Consider the following 19183-nt stretch of genomic DNA (forward strand, 5'->3'; position numbering starts at 1 on the left):
TATACCCTTTTAGGTATGAGGAAGCTAAAGCTTAAAGAGATTAAGTAACTTGTTTGAGGACACAGTGTCATTGGACTGGGATTTCGATCCAAACCACCTGGCTCCAGAGCATAGTGCTTAACGTCCATGCTACTCCACTGCTAAGCGCATGCTTGCCCCCTGGCGTTCCCCATTCTACTGGTAACTGGGTCTGTAAGCCTCTCTGTGGAGCTTGCTGCATGAAAGTACCCCAAGTCATCTTAGGAGGTGCAACTCTAATCCCAAGTGGGTGCCATGGTCCAGAATTGAGGAGAGGGATGAGAGTTCCCTTCAGTCAACATATACTCAGACTTTAAATTATCTGGGAGTTCTGCACTTAAGGGTTTGGAATCTCTAACAATTTTGTGTTAAGTTTCTCACCCCAGAGAGACCCTTAACTCACACTACACACTTCTTCGTTGGATTCTACTTTGCCTGTTCTTAAGGATGTTGAAAAGAGGAAGTGCCTTTAAGTGGCATATTCAAGATACATGATTACACATCCATGAAAAAAAAGTTTTCTACCTTACAAATGAGTTCATTACAATTGTGTATTGCTACCGATTATGTTAGTCTAGTCCCAACAACGACATGGCCTCAGTTGCCATGATCACATGGGTTTAAACATGAGTTTTGCTCATCACTCAAGGTGTTTTAAAGGTTATTAAGGTTCAGGTGGTTTAAGTAAAGTCATTATAAGTAGAAGGATGCTAATAACAGAAGAAAGATTCCCTTCCTGTTAAACTTCAATTAGCTAATGAGAATTTTCTAAGACCTTGTTTTTTCCTTTACGTCTAAATATAAATCTTAGCTTTAGAAGACTGCATATTGTTTTAGAAAATATTCTAAGTCTCATTATCATTATCGTAGTTAACTATTAAAAGCCACTTTAACCACTTTTTCAAAGTGGATATTTGATTTTTAGTTCATAGCAGGGATGGGCAAACTACGGTCATGGGCCAAATCTGGCTGCTGCCGGTTTCTGTAAAGTTTTATTGGAATGCAGCCATGTTCCTTCCATGTGTTATCTATTGCTGCTTTCACCTTATAATGAATTGAGTAGTTGCAGCAGAAACCTTCTGGCCTGCGAAACCTAAAATACCTACTATCTGGCCCCTTACAGAGTTAAGTCTGCTGTTGCCTGGCACCCCTGCCCTGCCCACATCTTCTAGCCCTATCATGCTTCATTGCTGCTTCTCATTTTGTCTTGCATTCCTGATTTTTTATTTTACAAGTGAATAACTATTACCTCATTCAGGTTAGCATTTTAATTTTTATTCCTTTTTATTTTTAAAAAAGATTTTATTTGAGAGAGAGCACAAGCAGAGGGAGCAGGAGAAGCAGGCTTCCTGCTGAGCGGGGTTGGGGGGGGATCAGGACCTGAGCCAAAGGCAGCGGGTTTACTGACTGAGCCACCCAGGCGCCCCAGGTTAGCATTTTTAAAGGACCAAAGCAAAACGCAGCTGACTCTTTACCTGTGCAGTACCTTCCTGTCAATGATTCTCCGGTGAAAATAAGTTACCCTGATCACTGTTTTCCTAATACAAGGTAAACCTTTTCAAATTTATATGCTCAAGTATTTTTTCAGCTCAGAAAATCTTTTATTATAACTTTATTTTTATTTGTTTTGATTCCTTCTTTAAGAATTCCATTGCTGGGGCGCCTGGGTGGCTCAGTGGGTTAAAGCCTCTGCCTTTCACTCAGGTCATGATCCCAGGGTCCTGGGATCGAGCCCCGCATCGGGCTCTCTGCTTGGCGGGGAGCCTGCTTCCTCCTCCCCTCTCTGCCTGCCTCTCTCCCTACTTGTGATCTCTATCTGTCAAATAAATAAATAAAATCTTTAAAAAAAAAAAAAAAGAATTCCATTGCTTTAGGACTGGTGATCCAGAGCCAACCTCTTTGTCATTCTCATCCCTTTATCCTTCCCAAACCATATAGGACAACAGGAAGTTTCTTGGCAACATCACCTACTTTATTCTCTGCTTTGGTATTTCTATTCTTTTAACTGCATCCAAATGTGTTTCACGGATTTTTAAATCTTTTTGTATTTTTTTAATCTTAGCCAGCTTTCCTCTCTTGCTTCTGCTGGCGTCTGCTCCTCTTATTCTCGGCTGCAGTTTCCCAAGAGCCCCTTTCTTTTTGCCTCCTGTTAAAAATCACCAAGCAGGTAGCTTTTCTTGTTTCCTAGAGAAGAGTATTTTCTAAGGTAGGTGTTTTTTTTTTTTTTTTTTTTACAGAGAGAGAGAGAGATCACAAGTAGGCAGAGAGGCAGGCAGAGAGAGAGAGGAGGAAGCAGGCTCCCTGCTGCGCAGAGAGACCTATATGGGGCTCGATCCCAGGACCCCGGGACCATGACCTGGGCTGAAGGCAGAGGCTTTAACCCACTGAGCCACCCAGGCGCCCCGACTAAGGTAGGTTTTTGTTCTGTTGTAACATGCATATGGGGCCCATGTAGATTTGTTTATGTTTTTGGTTTTTTCCCTATTTACCAATATTTAAATGAGGAGGGATCCTTGTGTTAGTCAACACACAGCGTGGGCAGATTGCTCCCCCAAAGCATCCTCTCTGTGGGTGTTGCATGAATATTCTTCTTAGATCTAAAGCTCAGTGGTAAGTTGATGGGCTACTGAATACCACAGCTTATTTTTCTGTTCCACCATCAGTGGAGGTTTGGGTTTCTAATTTAGGGGCTGTCATGAAAAGTGCTGCTGTGAACATTCTTGTCATGCCCATTGGTGCACATATCCATATATTTTTGCAGAGTATGTATCTAGGAGATGAAATGCCAGGTCATGGGGTATGCATACTTTCAAACTTAGCAGATAATGTCAATGCACTATGAATGTCAAGCCAAAACTATTTAAGAAATATTCAGTAACATTTCTTTTTGTTTGATTCAGCAAGCCAGAATATCCTCCTAGTTAAAATGCTGAAATGAGACATGAGAAAATTTTCTCTTGAAGAGAAACACTAAAGAGAATAAACTCCTTCATTTGATTATAATTACTGAAAATAATTTTAAATTATTGGAAGTTTATGGAGAAGAAAGATCTTTCCTCATGAATTACACATCGACAAGTCCATAAGAGCTGCACATCTTGGGAGAAGCACAGATTACTGGAATTCCATATGATGATCTGTACAGCTTCTTTTAGGAAAGATAATCTGTAAAGAAACAAAAACAAAAAAACACAAATGTTCGATTATGTCATCTTTTAAGAAAAATCCTTATCAGACCAATGCATCCAAAAAACTACTGTGATACAATTACACAGACCCTTGGTTCAGGAGCCAGACAACGCCAGACATCCCAGCTCTGCCACTTATGAGCCCCATGATCCAAATGTTTCTTAACTCACAGGGTGTGTTTCCAAATCACAGGACTTACAAACCTTACATTAACTGAATTATAACTGAAAACTTAATATGTGGACACTGTAAAAAATTCAAACTACAAAAGGATATAAACATGTGGAAAGTATGTCTATTTCCCCCAGTCCTCAGGTCTACCAACAAATACTGAACCAATTTCTCGTTGATCTTTCCAGAAATATTTGGTATCTATTGTAGGCCTCATGAATCCATATATGTTTGTATGTATGCATACATATTTCTAGCTTTTAATTAAGGAATGTGACATATATGAGAAAATAACATAAAACCAACGTACAGCTTAGTGAATTCATGTTAAATATTCATCGGTGTAAATATTGCCCCGGTCAAGAAGTCCTATAAGTTCCCACTTTCTCCTTCCCAATCACAACCCTCTCTCTATCCTCTAAAAGTCATCACCATTCTGATTTTTATTTTTACAGTATTTACTTCCTTGATTTTCTTTGTATCTTTACCTCCTAAGTATGCATTCTTAAATGCCATAGTTTTGTGTGGATTTAAATTCATACTGTAGATTTCTTTTTAGGATTTGGCTTCTTTCAATACTATGTGAGATTCATCCATATTGTATTTAGTTCTGATTCATCGTTTTAACTGCTACATAGTAGGAATTGACAAACGTTTTCTGCAAAGGGCCTGATAGTAAATATTTTAGGCTTTGTGAGCCAGTAAATAAAATCAAGGATATTATATTATTTAGGTCCTCAACAAGAGAAGACATTTTCACAAAATTTTTGATAAAATTCAAAGGCAGTAATAACAATAGACTACAGGTTTTTAATATGGGTCTACTAATAAGATAAATGGAAGTCGTATTTTTTTTAAAGATTTTATCTATTTATTTAACAGAGAAATCACAAGTAGGCAAGGAGGCAGGCAGAGAGAGGGTGAAGCTGGCTCTCTCCTGAGCAGAGAGCCCAATGTGGGCTCAATCCCAGGACCCTGAGATCATGACCTGAGCTGAAGGCAGAGGTTTAACCCACTGAGCCACCCAGGCACCCCAGGAGTCTTATTTAGGGGATAACATTCTGCTTAACCCACTATTTTTTTTTTAATTTTATTTATTTATTTGACAGAGAGAGACCACAAGTAGAGAGGCAGGCAGAGAGAAAGGGAAGCAGGCTCGCTGCTGAGCAGAGAGACCGATGCGGGACTCGATCCCAGGACCCTGAGATCATGACCTGAGCCGAAGGCAGCGGCTTAACCCACTGAGCCACCCAGGCGCCCCTAGGGGATAACATTCTGCTTAACTGAGCTTCAGATCATCAAAATTGATTACATATCCCCAGTAGCAGATAAACATTTGCAATGAGACCCCCGACACCCACCCCCATCAGCTTTGAAAATGTCTGTCACACAGATAGGTGCTGCCAACACTGATATCAACCATGAGCATATGCTTTTAACTGTGCATATGTATGTCTGGGGGGCATTTACAGAACTCCATTAGATTCTTCTCTTGATATTTCCCTCTTAGCATGTCATTACAACACACATTAATCACTTCCAGCTGAAGTTAAGTGGGACATTTCTCCATTGCACAGTTAAAGAGACTTGGAAATCGGATAATTTCCTTTGCACTTGTTTCAGGGTCCAAAAAATGCTCCTGAAGGTGTAAACTCAGATAACATATTCACTGCAAATATGTATGGGGATTAAAATCTTGCTTCTTGTTTTAACGTGTGACAGGCAAAGGAAGTATATAAAGCAGCTTGCCATTACTTGTGATTCAATGTTAGTTGCCATTGAAGTGACTTTCCCATAGTGTAAATTCTGCCATATAAGTTCTGTTTTGCCTTGTAATTTTAGGTTGGATTCATCAAAAAAATATTATCAAGTCTACAGCAATGTTAATTTCCAAAGTCATTCAGTATTCCATAGTAGTGGATAAGGTTAGTTTTCTTACTTAGAAAAATCTCCATCTTAATCTGAGCTCAAAAACTCACACTGAAAGGTTATCAGTGCTAAGCCATCAGGTATCAGTGAGGTAGGCAAGTCAGGATATACAGCTACTTCTGACCAAAAAAAATCATGGAACAATAAATTAACAATGGTTAAATCCATGAGACTGAGTGAAGATCATCATAGAAACAGCTGGTTAAATAACTCATGATAGATTCAAACATGTTTTCACTAGTAAGAGGTTTATCCACAAAAAACCTTCTGCTGACATTCTGTGGGGAAATCTGGCCATATGTTTGGGGCTCCTCTCGATTGTAATCCATCATGTCCAGCCACACTGATTTTAAAAGGCTTGTTGGTTTCTCTTTCCGCTAGTAAATAAAGATCTTCTGCCTTTGGCAAGCCTGAGACCCAGCTTGTACACAAACTTGGCCAAACTTGCCCCAAGGCAAGAAAATAGCCAGTGATCGCAGATCCCTTAGGAAGGACTTTCTTCTCTGCTGCTCTTGTTCATCTAGTACCTTCCATTTCCATAGCTTTCCAATGTCTTTAAAAATGTGTTTACAGGGGCGCCTGGGTGGATCAGTGGGTTAAGCCTCTGCCTTCGGCTCAGGTCATGATCTCAGGGTTCTGGGATTGAGTCCCGCATCGGGCTCTCTGCTCAGCAATGAGCCTGCTTCCCCTCTCTCTCTGCCTATCTCTCTACCTGCTTGTGATCTCTCTCTCTCTCTGTCAATAAATAAATAAAATCTTTAAAAAAAATGTGTTTACAATGTATCCATTATTTTCCCTAAATGTTGCAGCTACCTACTACATTCTACTAAAATCAGAAGACATGTCTATTTTCTGTTTTATTAAATTCTGTCCCTCAACTTATGAATGTTTTCTTCAAATTTTTATGTTTTATTCAATTCTGCTGTTATTTTATTGTATTGTTTCTTTCCTTTTGCTTTTTTGCATCTAGTTCACTGTTTTTTTAAAAAAAGATTTTATTTATTTATTTGATATAGAGCTTGGGATCACAAGCAGGCAGAGAGGCAGGCAGAGAGGGGGAAGCAGGCTCCCTGCTGAGCAGAGAGCCCAATGTGGGGCTCGATCCGAGGACCCTGAGATCATGACCTGAGCCAAAGGCAGACGCTTAACCCACTGAGCCACCCAGGTGCCCTAATTCACTGTTCTTTTTGTAATTTCTTAAAAAGGATGCTTAGTCTTATTTTCATCTTTTCAAATAAATGGCTTTAAGACTACAAATTTCTAAGTGCCACATTAACAGCATTCCACAAGTTTGATACATATTAGCATTTTTGTCATTTTTCAGTTCAAAGTATTTTCTAGTTCTATGACACTTTCTTTGATGAACAGAGTATTTATAACTGTATTTCTTAATTTTCAAACATATTAGAATTATCTTGTCATTGATTTCCCGTTTCATTCCTTTTTTTTTTTTTAAGATTTTATTTACTTATTTGATAGACAGAGATCACAAGTCGGCAGAGAGAGAGGGAAGCAGGCTCCCCACTGAGCAGAGAGCCCAATGCGGGGCTCGATCCCAGGACCCTGAGACCATGACAAGAGCCGAAGGCAGAGGCTTAACCCACTTAGCCACCCAGACGCCCCTCATTGCATTTTTTTTATTCGTTTGTTTATTTACAGCATAACAGTGTTCATTGTCTCATTGCATTTTTATCAAAGAACACACTTTGCAAGATTTCAACTCTTTGAAATGGTTGACACTCGCTTTATGACCATAAATAGTCAGTTTTTGTACATGTTTGTTGTGTGTATTCTTAAAGAGTATGCATTCTGGAGTTGTTAGGTGTAATATTCTATAAATGTCCATTAGGCAAACTTCTTAATTATGTATTTCAAGCCTTCCATTTCTTTTTTTCCCTTTGGTTGCTCTACCAATTCCTGATAGAGATTAAAATTTCCTAGCATTATTTTGGATTTCTCTGTACAGTGCTATTACATTTGTTTTACAAAGGTTGAGGCCATGTTACTAGATACATTCCTATTTATGACTGAAACCTTCCCAATGAATGAAAACCTTTATCTTTATGAAGTGACCCTCATTTGTCTAGTGGGGTTTTCTGCTTTAAAGTCCTCTCTGTCTAATATTAATATTGTTTTTCCTGCTTTCCTGTGGATGATGTTTTCATGGTATCTTTTTTATCCTTTAGCTTGTAAGCATTCTGCATATTTAGATTTTGCATACGTGTCTTACAAACAGCATTTATTTTTATTCAGTCTGACAAATTCTGATTGGGCATTTAGCTATTTACATTTAATATAAATTAATGATGAATCCACGATAAACACCTACCATTTTATTCAGTGCTTTCCATTGGTTTTGTTTCCTTTTCCTCTCCTTTCTATCTTCCTTTTGTATTGAGTGGGACTTTTGTTCCATTTTCTTCTATTAGTTTAGTGTCATACATCTTTCTACTGTGCTTTAGAAGTTACCTTAGACGTTACGGACTGTCGCCTTGAGTCATCAAAGATAATGCTAAATGACACTTTATCCCTCTTCTAGATAATGCAAATGCCTTACAACAATTTAGCCCAAACACAGATTTCAGACTCTTGCACTACTTATGCTGTGTAACTGTAATGTGACCAGTGTTGCTTTTTCTTCTTCTTCTTTTTTTTGCAGTCAATAAATATCCACATAATTCTTTATATCCAACTTTCCAACTGGGATAATCTTCCTTCTATTTGATAAACACCCTTTAGTAATTTCTTGTAGTGAAGATTCCTAGTGACTAATTTTGTTTCATTTATCTGAATATGTCTTTCACTGTCATTCTTGAAGGATATATTTGCATGGTATAGAATCCTATGTTATTATACTATTTCAGCATTTTGAAGCTATCACTCCATTATTTTCTGGCTTTGTTTCTGGTCAGAAGTCAACTTCAGTTTAATTATTGCTCTTTAATTTTTAATTATTGTCTTGAAGACAATTCACATCCTTTTCCCCTAAAAACTTTAAAGATTTTTTTTGTTTGTTTTCAGCAGTCATATTAAAATATATATAGGTATAGATTTTTAATATTTTTCTGCTTGGGGTTAAGAAGTCTTGTTATGGGGCACCTGGGTGGCTCAGAGGGAAGCCTATGCCTTCAACTCAGGTCATGATCCCAGGGTCCTGGGATTGAGCCCTGCATGGACTCTCTGCTCAGCGGAGAGCCGCTTCCCCCTCTCTCTGCCTGTCTCTCTGCCTATTTGTGATCTCTGTCTGTCAAATAAATAAATAAAATCTTTAAAAAAATTTTTTTAGAAAAAGGCTTGTTATAAATATTGAGTCTCTCATTGGTTTTTATAAATTCAGGATTTCTCAACATATTTCTTCTCTTAGCAGTCAAATTTCTTGAATTGGTGGTCCACTCCTACTATCCTTTTGTCTCTTCCTAATGATTAAGTTATCCTACATCTATCCTTGCATCTCCTCTGTAGTTTCCACCTTTTTGTTCCTTTATTCTTTCTAGGTATAAATTCTTCTGACTTATCTTCTAATTTATTAGTTTTCTCCATAGCTATATTTATCCTGCTCTTAAATTCATTCATTGAGTTTCTCATGTTCATTACTATATTTTTAGAATCTAGAATTTCTATTTTATAGTAGAAATCTGCTATATCATTTGTATCGTCTCTAATTCTCTTAAAAATTTCGATGTTGACTTTTATCTCTTTAAACATAAGTGTGTTAGCTCAGGCTGCTTTAACAAAATACCTTAACTGGGGAGTTTAAACAACAGAAATTCATTTTTTCACAGTTCTGGAGATCAAGATCAAGATGTCGGCATGGCCAGTTTCTGGGGCAAACTCTCTTCTTGGTTTGTAGATGGCTGTCTTCTTGGCCTCTTCTCACATGGCAGGGAAAAAGAGAGGACAAGTTCTCTGTGTCTCTTCTTATAAGGGCACCATTCCCATCATGGGGGACCCACCTTCATGATCTCATCTAAGCCAGTTACCTCCCAGAGCCCTCATCTCCAAATATCATATTAGAGGTTAAGGCTTTAACATCTGAATTTTGGAGGGACACAAGTCTGTAGTAATCCACACCCACCCCCCAATTCATATCCTTTTTCACCATTCCATCCCAATAGCCCCCAAAGTCTTAACTCATTAGAGCATCAATTAAGTCTCATCTAAATGTCCTCTAAATCAGCTATGGGTGGAGGACAAGGTATGATTCATCCTGAGGCAAATTCCTCTCCAGCTGTGAACCAGATGAGTTAGGTACATTTTTTTTTTTTTTTTTAAGATTTATTTATTTATTTCAGAGAGAGAGAGTGAATCCCAAGCAGACTCCTGCTGAAAACAGAGCCCAACATAGGGCTTGATCTCATGACCCTGAGACCAGGACCTGGGCTGAAATCAAGAGTTGGATATTTAACCAACTGAGCGACCCAGGTGCCCCTAGTCCCAACTAGGGATTGGTGCCCCAACCCAAATAGAGGAGGCTTACCAGGGCCTCCAGCTTGACTCTAGTTTTTGTCCCCCTAGTTTTACAAAGCTGGTGAAAGCATCACTCAGCTTTTCAGCCCCATATTCTAAAATACGCACATTCCTTCAGGGGGAAAAAAAGGGGGCTGCAAATGCCAGAATCAACTCTCTGAATTTGTCTTCTCTTAGATATCCGCCCAGAGATTCCTCACTGTTAGCTCTCTGTTGTCTTCAAGCTGATTAAAAATATTTTAAAACCAATGGTCCATGCCTACATCCCTAAGCATTATTAAATAATCTCATATCTGTCCTTCCCTCTTCCCACAGAGAATGAAGAGAGGGTACATACAATGTGGATAACTAAGCATCATGTTCCAAACATTAATAAAATAGTAAAGAGATACTTTATACTCAGAAGTAAGTGCAGACATACTCATTTTAAACTATGTAAATTACTGATCTTATTAAATTTTCATGTAAGACAAATGACTATCCAAGTATTAAAGATGATTTTTATCATAATAATAAAATAGACAAAATGCTATGGTCCTTGAATTTATATTACATAGATGTATGGATAATGTAACATGTAAAGACATGGTTTATGTCTTTGGGGATTTCAGAGGCTCTTTCATTACTAATTAAAAACGAAAGTAATTTACAGCCATAACTTGGTATTTAAGAGTCCTTTACCAGTTTTCTCTCTGCTTTCTTTCTTTACTGCCTCTTCCTCTCAATATCCCTTCTATGATCCTCTTTGTTTGTTTGTTTTTAATTATGTTCAGTAAGCCACTGTACAATCCTCTTTGATTGAAACTTAAGGCCCTAATAGATTCCCTTGCACAGGGTCTGTTGGTCATATAAGCACAGGCAAACCTTTAGTGAAGGGAGATTACTGTATAAACTTATAGTTTATACAATATGGCAGAACTGGCTAACATTCAAATCTTCTGAATGCCAGGCTCAAATTTTCCTGTAAGCCTTGTGTCTTCCCTATCCTGATAGCATACTCTCAGGCCAAAATAGTGTCGATGTGCTTGACCAGGGGAGGGTTGAGGAAGAAGGTATAGGCAAAGGGTTCACTTCCCTTCTTATGAGAATTCTCATGAGAATTTTATTTTCAATTGACTCCCTAGCTCTGTTCTAGTAATTTGATAAGGTAGTTTGTATCAACTATGTTACTAAGCTACACTACTTGACCACAAAGTAACTACCATTTGATTGGAAATAATTATAAATGAACTATTAATACCTAACAGGAAACCACAGGTTTGAGTTTTCCTGAGTGTGCTGACTTTTGTAACCAAGTGGACCTGGACACAATGCCTGTGGAATCATTATGAGACATCCTGGCCCCCAAGGCATGGAAACCAGGGCAGGTCTGCACCAACCCAATGTAAATCCCTCTTCCTTGCCCCTGAACTTTGTAACCGGGGACTAAATAGCTATGTGTCTGTGTGGACACAAGAGCTTCCATATAAAGCTCGAAGCTTTATATGCCACCACCCTGCTCGAAGCTGCAGTTCCCTCCCGACTTCTATCTTGCTGCGTAGACAGATACCAAACTCATATCAAACCTTGTCTATGTTAGTCTTGTGAGAAGGAATGTTTAGTTGAACCTAAGACCAGCTCCTGGTAGGGCCTACAGGTGGCTTCTGGGCTAGAATTGGACAGACTGTGCCTCATGCTATGCTTACAACCAGCCTGATGAGACAGGGATTCCTTGTCTACTCCCTAAAAACAAGCTGCTTTCTATAACACACATTTTAAGCTTTATTTGTGATGGAATACCATCATCTGCTTTAAGGACCCATAAAAAATTACCTAGGATCCTGTTTCCTGGACCCAAGAGTCCAATTGCTATCATGTCAACTCTATTCTCTAAGAATTTCAATAGTAGATTTCATAACCTAGATGAAATGTGCCAATTTGAATGGGAGTGTTTCACTTTCTTAAACACATCATGGTTGTTGGAGTAGAGCAAAAACTGAATGCTGCTGCCTCTCCTCCTCTCTGCCTCCTTTCAGATAAAAAACCCACCTCACCTGAGCTGTGATTCTCATTTTTGAGTTTCTCCCTCGGGTGACTCGTCAGTGTCTGAGACCGCCTCATCTTGCTGTTGCTCCACAAAATCCTTGTTGACCATGTCTTCCGTGTGGCTGTGGATGATCTGATGGGCTGCAAGGATGTGCTTCCGCTGGGCGTTCCTCACTGTGCCAAAGTGACAAGAAATTTTACTCTGAAAGTCTAAACAAAATCATTCCCAAAGATTTTCAAGCAAATAGTGACAGAAATGATAATTGGGTAAGCCACGTATTCTCTTGCTTAAAGCTGATGAGATTAAGTAACAATGAGCTGCTCTCTGTTTTAGAAGTACACCTTCTCCACAGAGCCAGAGCTAAGGCTCATTAGTGCTGCTCCCCCTGTTCCCACTCTCAGGTTCCATCTGGTCCTGCTCCTCCCCACCAGGCTTCCTCTATTCCTCTCCTCCACAGCTGCCCTCCCCTGGAATGCTTGCATTCCAGTCCTACCCTCTCTGCATAGCCCAACTCTGGTCCCAGCTACTCTATAAGTCTCCTTAGACTGGGCCAGCCCGAATCTACCACAGCCACACTCGAGTTTGTACAAACCCACGCAGCACTGAAGCACTCCACGTGACTTCCGTTTTGTTTACTAATTAGGTTGTAATGACTTAAAGTTAGAGACCTTGTCTCCTACTTCTCTTTGAGCCTGGAAGATACTTGTTGACTGATGATGGGTTTCTGAGCTCATGGCTGTAGAAGGTGGTCTTTGCTCCATATTCTAAGGATATTTATTATCAAGAATTAGCAGTTAGGCATCCCATTTCCCTCGGAAGGGACTAATCCTGATGTTGATGATGATAATGTTAGCATTTAGCATTTGCCCTTACTTTGTGCCGGGCACTGTTCTAAGCAGTTGGCATATATTCATTTAAACCACCCCACAAGGGGGCGCCTGGGTGGCTCAGTGGATTAAGCCGCTGCCTTCGGCTCAGGTCATGATCTCAGGGTCCTGGGATCGAGCCCCGCATCGGGCTCTCTGCTCCGCAGGGAGCCTGCTTCCTCCTCTCTCTGTCTGCCTCTCTGCCTACTTGTAATCTCTCTCTCTGTCAAATAAATAAATAAAATCTTTTAAAAAAAAAAAAAAAAAAACCACCCCACAAGCCTAAAAGAGACTATTAATAATATCCCCATTTTCAGAGAAGGAAATGGAGACACAGAGAGATTAAGTAATTTGCCCCAGATCATACAGCTAGTAAAGGACAGTAAGAAGTACTACAGATTCTGTGCTATTCAGGTGTCAGCAAGTTTACAGAGGATAAATCACACAGCAACTTCCACACAGACCACAGTTCAAATCTGTAAGTTGTATAAAATCTCTAAGCACTTATTTCCAGAACTGAAAAATAAGAATAGACCTCTAGCTATTTTAAGAAATTGATATAGGTACTTTTTAAATGCTTAATACAGTATCTGGAACTTAGCATGCACTTAAAATTGGGTAGTTACTATTAATTTATATCTATATACAGGTATTTTCAATCATGAAATATCTCAAAATGGTCTGTATATATTATCTTAATTTGGGGTAAAGAGTATATATAATACATATGGTTCTTTTATTTGAAAAGAGAAACAAAAAGGTCCTAGTGTGTGCTCCCTGTCCAGATGGGCTTTCTTCATTGCGTATATATACAAAGAGAAGAGACTAAGGACTTGCCCACCTTCCCCACAGACAAGTTCCACTGGATTCCTTAAGCTCAAGTGCCTCCTCAGAGGCCACTTTCCCTCAAAGCCCAGAGAAGCTAGGGGAATGGGTCATAAACTAGTTAACTACTGAACACACTATTTCCCTGCCTCCTTCAATTCCCTCAGTTAGAGTTGACCTGAAGCAGGCTGACCTCACTTTGGATATAAGAAAAATACAAAGGAGTTACATATTTCCTTAAGATTCAGAAAACACAAGATCACTTTTATAAGATGACACAAAAACACTGATTATTTTATCCGAAAATTAAATATTGTTGGTATAAGCACTACCATATCCCTATGATGGGAGTATGAATTAGGACAATCTTTTCGTGGGGGCTACTTGGTAGCATCTAGCAAAAGTAAAACACACATACCCTATTTCCCGCACCATACTGCTAGGAATTTACTGTCAGTAGCATGACCAGGATTTGCATAAAATATATTGCTTGCAGCACTGCTAGTTATAGGAAAACACAATGAAACAAACTAAATGCTAATGACTAGAAGGTACTGTCTTAAAAATCACACTTATGTAATGGGAAAAAAAGTACACTTATGTAATGGGAAAAAAAGATATTTCTTTGTTTTCTTCCAATGCATTAGAATTCCATCATTCCTTTATCCCTATTAGGTGATCTGAAATGTTATACTTCTCTAAGCCTGTCCAGAATTCCCCGCATAACATGGAAACCTTGTAAAAAAATAACCAAGCTGTTCTTCCACTTAAATTTTTTAATTTAAAATCAATTTAATTAACATATACTGTATTATTAGTTTCAGTGGTATTATTCAGTGATTCATCAGTTGCTTACAACACCCAGGACTCATTACTTCAAGTGCCCTCCTAATGCCCATCACTCAGTTACCCCAAACTTCATCCACCTCCCCTCCACCAACCCTGTTTGTTTCCTAGAGTTAAGAGTCTTTTATGGCTTAATCTCTCTTTCTGATTTCATCTTAATTTTTCCCTCCCTTCCCCTATGATCCTCTGTTTTGTTTCTTAAATTCCACATGAGTGAGATCATATGATAATTGTTTTTCTGATTGATTGATTTTGCTTAGCATACTACCCTCTAGTTCCATCTACATTGTTGCAAATGGCAAGATTTCATTCTTTTTGATGGCTGAGTAATATTCCATTGTATCTACATATACCATCTTCTTTATCTATCCATCAATCAATGGACATCTGGGCTCTTTCCATTTTTTTTTATTGTAAACATTTGAGGCTTACAAAAGATAATTTTAAATTTCTTAATTCTTTTTTAAATTTCCAGTACAATTAAAATAGTGTTATATTAGTTTCAGGTGCATAATACAGTGATTCAACAATTCTATACATTCTTCAGTGCTCATCATGTTATGTGAACTCTTAGTCCCCTTTACCTATTTCATATATTTGTCCACCAGTCTCCCCACTGGTAACCATCACTTTGTTCTCTATACTTAAGATTCTTTTTTCTATTTGTCTCTTTTTCTTTGTTGATTTGAGGTTTTAAAATTTAACATAGGAGTGAAATCATAGTGTTTGTCTTTCTCTGTCTGACTTACTTCACTTAGCATTATACCCTCTGGATCCATCCATGTTGTTGCAAATGGCAAGATTTCATTCTTTTTTTTTTTAATGATTTTATTTCTTTATTTGACAGAGAGAGAGAGATCACAAGTAAGCAGAGAGGCAGGCAGAGAGAGAAGAGGAAGCAGGCTCCCCGCCAAGCAGAGTGCCCGACACGGGACTTGATCCCAGGACCCTGAGACCATGACACGAGCCGAAGGCAGAGGCCCAACCCACTGAGCCACCCAGGTGCCCCAAGATTTCATTCCTTTTTTTATGGCTGAGTAATATTCCATAGTGGATATATACCACATCTTCTTTACCCATTCATCTACTGATGGAACTTGGGCTGCTTCCATAATTTGGCTATTGTAAATAATGCCACAGTAAACACAGGGGTGCATATATCTTTTCAAATTACTGTTCATACTCTTTAGGTAAATACCCAGTAGTGGAATTACTAGATCATTTCGTAATTCTATTTTTCTTTTTTTTAAAAGAACTTCTGTACAGTCTTCTACAGTGGCTGCACCAGCTTGTATTCCTACCATAAATGCATAAAGTTTCCTTTAAAAAAAAATATATCCTTGCCAACACTTTTTCTTGTGTTTTTGATTTTAGCCATGCTGACTGGTATGATGTGATATTTCACCATGGTTTTAATGTGCATTTCCCTGATGATTAGTGGTGTGGTCATCTTTTCCTGTGTCTTCTGGCCATCTGTATGTCTTCTTTGGAGAGATGTCTGTTCATGTCTTCTGTCCATTTTTTAATAAGATTTTTTTTTTTTTGGTCTGAGTTATAAAAGTTTTTTATATTTTTTCTAAACCTTTACTGGATATATCATTTGCAAATATCTTCTCCCATTCAGTAGTTTGTCTTTTAGCTTTGTTGATGGTTTCCTTTGCTGTGCAAAAGCTTTTTATTTTGATGTAGTCCCAGTAGTCTATATTTGCTTTTGTTTCCCTTGCCTCAGGAGACCTATCTAGAAAAATTGTTGCAATGACCAACCTCAGAGAAATTATTGCCCGTGCTCTCTTCTGGAATTTTTATGGTTTCAGGTCTCACACATATGTCCTTAATCCATTTTGAGTGTATGTTTGTATATGATGTAAGAAAATGGTTCAGCTTCATTCTTTTGTATGTAGCTATCCAATTTCCCCAACAGTATTTATTAAAGATACTTTTTCCCATTACATTTTCTTGCCTCCTTTGTGGAAAATTAGTCAGCCATTATAATTGTGGGTTTATTTCTGGGCTTTCTATTGCGTTCTATTAATTTATGTATCTGTTTTTGTGCCAGTACCATACTCGTTTGATTGCTACAGTTTTGAAGCATATCCTGAAATTGGGATTGTGATACCTCCAAGTTTTGTTCTTCTTTTTCAAGACTGCCTTGGTCATTCGGGGTCTTTTGTGGTTCCATACAAATGTTAGGATGATTTGTTCTAGTTTTGTGAAAAAATGCTGTTGGAATTTTGAAAGGGACTCCGTTAAATCTGTAGATTGCTTTGTGTAGTATGGATACTTTAACAATTTTGTTCTCCCAATCTATGAACATGTGATGTCTTTCCATTTGTGTCATCTTCAATTTCCTTCATTAGTGTTTTATACTGTTCAGAGTAGACATCTTTCACCCCCTTGGTTAAGTTTATTACTAGGTATTTCATTCTTTTTGGTGTAATTGTGAATGGGCTTATTTTCTTAATTTCTCTGTTACTTCACTATTAATGTATAAAAATGCAACAGATTTCTGCTTATTGAGTATGTATCCTGTAACCCTTCTGAATTCATTTAGTAGTTCTAATAGTTTTTTTGGTGGCATCATTAGGGTTTTCTCTATATATTACCACGTCATCTGCAAATAGTTAAACTTTTACTTCTCTTTACTAATTTGGATGCCTTTTATTTCTTCTTTTCTTCTGATTGCTGTGGCTAGGACTTCCAGTATTATGCTGAATAAAAGTGGTGAGAGTGGACATCCTTGTCTTAATTCCTGATCTTAGGGGGAAAACTCAATTTTTCACCACTGAGTATAATTTCGGCTGTGGGTTTTTCATATATGGACCTTATTATGTTCAGGTAAGCTCCCTCTAAACCTACTTTGTTGAGGGTCTTTATCATGAAAGGACACTGTGCTTTGTCAAATGCTTTTTCTGCATCTATTGAAATGATCATTTTTTTTTATACTTTCTGTTGTTGTTGTGATGTATCACATTAATTGATTTGCAAATATTGCAGCACCCTTGCATCCCAGGAAGAAATCCCACTTGCCTGTGGTGAATTTTTTTTAATGTATTATTGGATTTGGTTTGCTAATAGTTTGTTGAGCATCTTTGCATCTATGTTCATTAGAGATACTAGCCTGTAGTTCTCTTGTTTTGTAGCTTCTTTACCTGGTTTTGGTATCAGGGTATCAGCTGGTTTCATAGACTATATTTGAAAGCTTTCCTTCCTCTTCTATTTTTCAGAATAGTTTGAGAAAATATAATTCTTTAAATGCTTGTAGAATTCACCTGTGAAGCCACCTGGTCCTAAACTTTTGTTCGTTGGAAGTTTTTTTGATTATAGATTCCTCTCCCCTGATGGTGATCAATCTTCAAATTTTCTATTTCTTCCTGATCTAGTCTGGAGAGGTTATATATTTCTTGGAATTCATCCATTTCTTCTTGCTGTTGAATTTGTTAGCATATAATTTTTCATAATAGTCTCATAACCTTTGGTATTTCTGTGGTGTTATTTCTCATCTTTCTTTTCTCATTTTGTTTGAGTCCTCTGTCTTCGTTTCTCTCTCTCTCTCTCTCTCTCTTTTATGAGTCTGGCTAAAGGTTTATCAATTTTGTTGATCTTTTCAAAGCAGCAGCTCTTCCTTTCCTCCCTTGTTTTTTAAATTCATTTTTTTCTCTTATCTTTATTACTTCCTTCCTTCTGGTTTTGGGTTTTGCTTGTTGTTCTTCTAGCTTCTTTAGGTGTAAAGTTAGATTGTTTGAGATTTTTTCTTAAGGTTGGCTTGTATTGCTATAATCTTCCTTCTTAGAACAGATTTTGCTACATCTCAAAGGTTCTGGATCATTGTGTTTTCATTTCATTTATCTCCATGTATTTTTTTATTTCTTGGCTGATGCATTCAATGTTTAGTAGCATGTAATCTAACTTCTATGTAGTGTCTTCTTTCCAGATTTTTTCCTATGGTTGATTTCTAGTTTCATAGCATTGTCATTGGAATAGATGCATAATATGACTTCAAACTTTTTAAATTTGTTGAGAATTATTTTGTGGCCTAACGTGTAATCTATTCTGGAGAATGTTCCATGTGTGCTTGAAAATAATGCCTCTTCCACTGTTTTAGGATGGAAATTTCTGAGTATTTCTTAGGCCCATCTGGTCTGCTGGGTCATTCAAAACACTGTTTCCTTGATTTTTCTCTTTGGATGATCTATCCATTGATGTACATGGGGTGTTAAAGTCCCCTATTATTATTGTATTACTATCATTTACTCTCTTTATGTATGTTAATAGCTACTTTATGTGTTTGAGTGCTCCCATGTTGGGTGCATAAATATTTACAATTGTTGTGTCTTCTAGTTAGATTGTTATTCCCTTTATGATTACGTAGTGTCTTTGTTTCCTGTTATAGTTTGTTTTCTTTCTTTTTTTAAAAGACTTTATATATTTATTTGACACAGAGAGAGAGATCACAAGTAGGCAGAGAGGCAGGTGCTTGGGGGTGGGGGGAAGCAGGCTCCCTGCTGAGCAGAGAGCCCAATGTGGGGCTCGATCCCAGGACCCTGAGATCATGACTCGAGCCAAAGGCAAAGGCTTAACCCACTGAGCCACCCAGGTACCCCATGTTTTCAAGTCTATTTGAACTAAGTGGTACCCCAGCTTTCTTTTCACTTCCATTTGCATGATAAACCCTTCTGCATCTCTTCACTTTCAATCTGCATGTGTCTTTAGGTCTGAAATGAGTGGGCAGCATATAGGGGTTGGTTTTTTATCCATTTTATGATCTTGTGTCCTTTGATTGGAACATTTAGTCCATTTATAAACAAAGTAATTATTGATAGCTAAGTAACAAATAGCAATAAGTACA

General features: G+C 38.0%; 1 protein-coding gene across 2 annotated transcripts in view; it reads right to left on the minus strand.

Annotated features, from left to right (window-relative positions):
- Positions 1 to 2410: 2410 nt before the first annotated feature.
- CFAP91 (cilia and flagella associated protein 91) overlaps positions 2411 to 19183 on the minus strand; it is a 99023-nt gene continuing 82250 nt past the window's right edge. For both annotated transcript variants that reach the window (XM_046001512.1, XM_046001513.1), the window contains 2 exons: positions 11808 to 11973; positions 2411 to 3183 (listed from right to left, as the gene is read on the minus strand). In XM_046001512.1, coding sequence (XP_045857468.1) covers positions 11822 to 11973 — 152 coding nt within the window. In that variant the 3' untranslated portion in view covers positions 2411 to 3183; positions 11808 to 11821. The remainder of the gene's footprint in view (positions 3184 to 11807; positions 11974 to 19183) is intronic.

The sequence above is a fragment of the Meles meles genome, chromosome 4, assembly GCF_922984935.1.
Source record: "Meles meles chromosome 4, mMelMel3.1 paternal haplotype, whole genome shotgun sequence".
Classification (NCBI taxonomy): Eukaryota; Metazoa; Chordata; class Mammalia; order Carnivora; family Mustelidae; genus Meles; species Meles meles.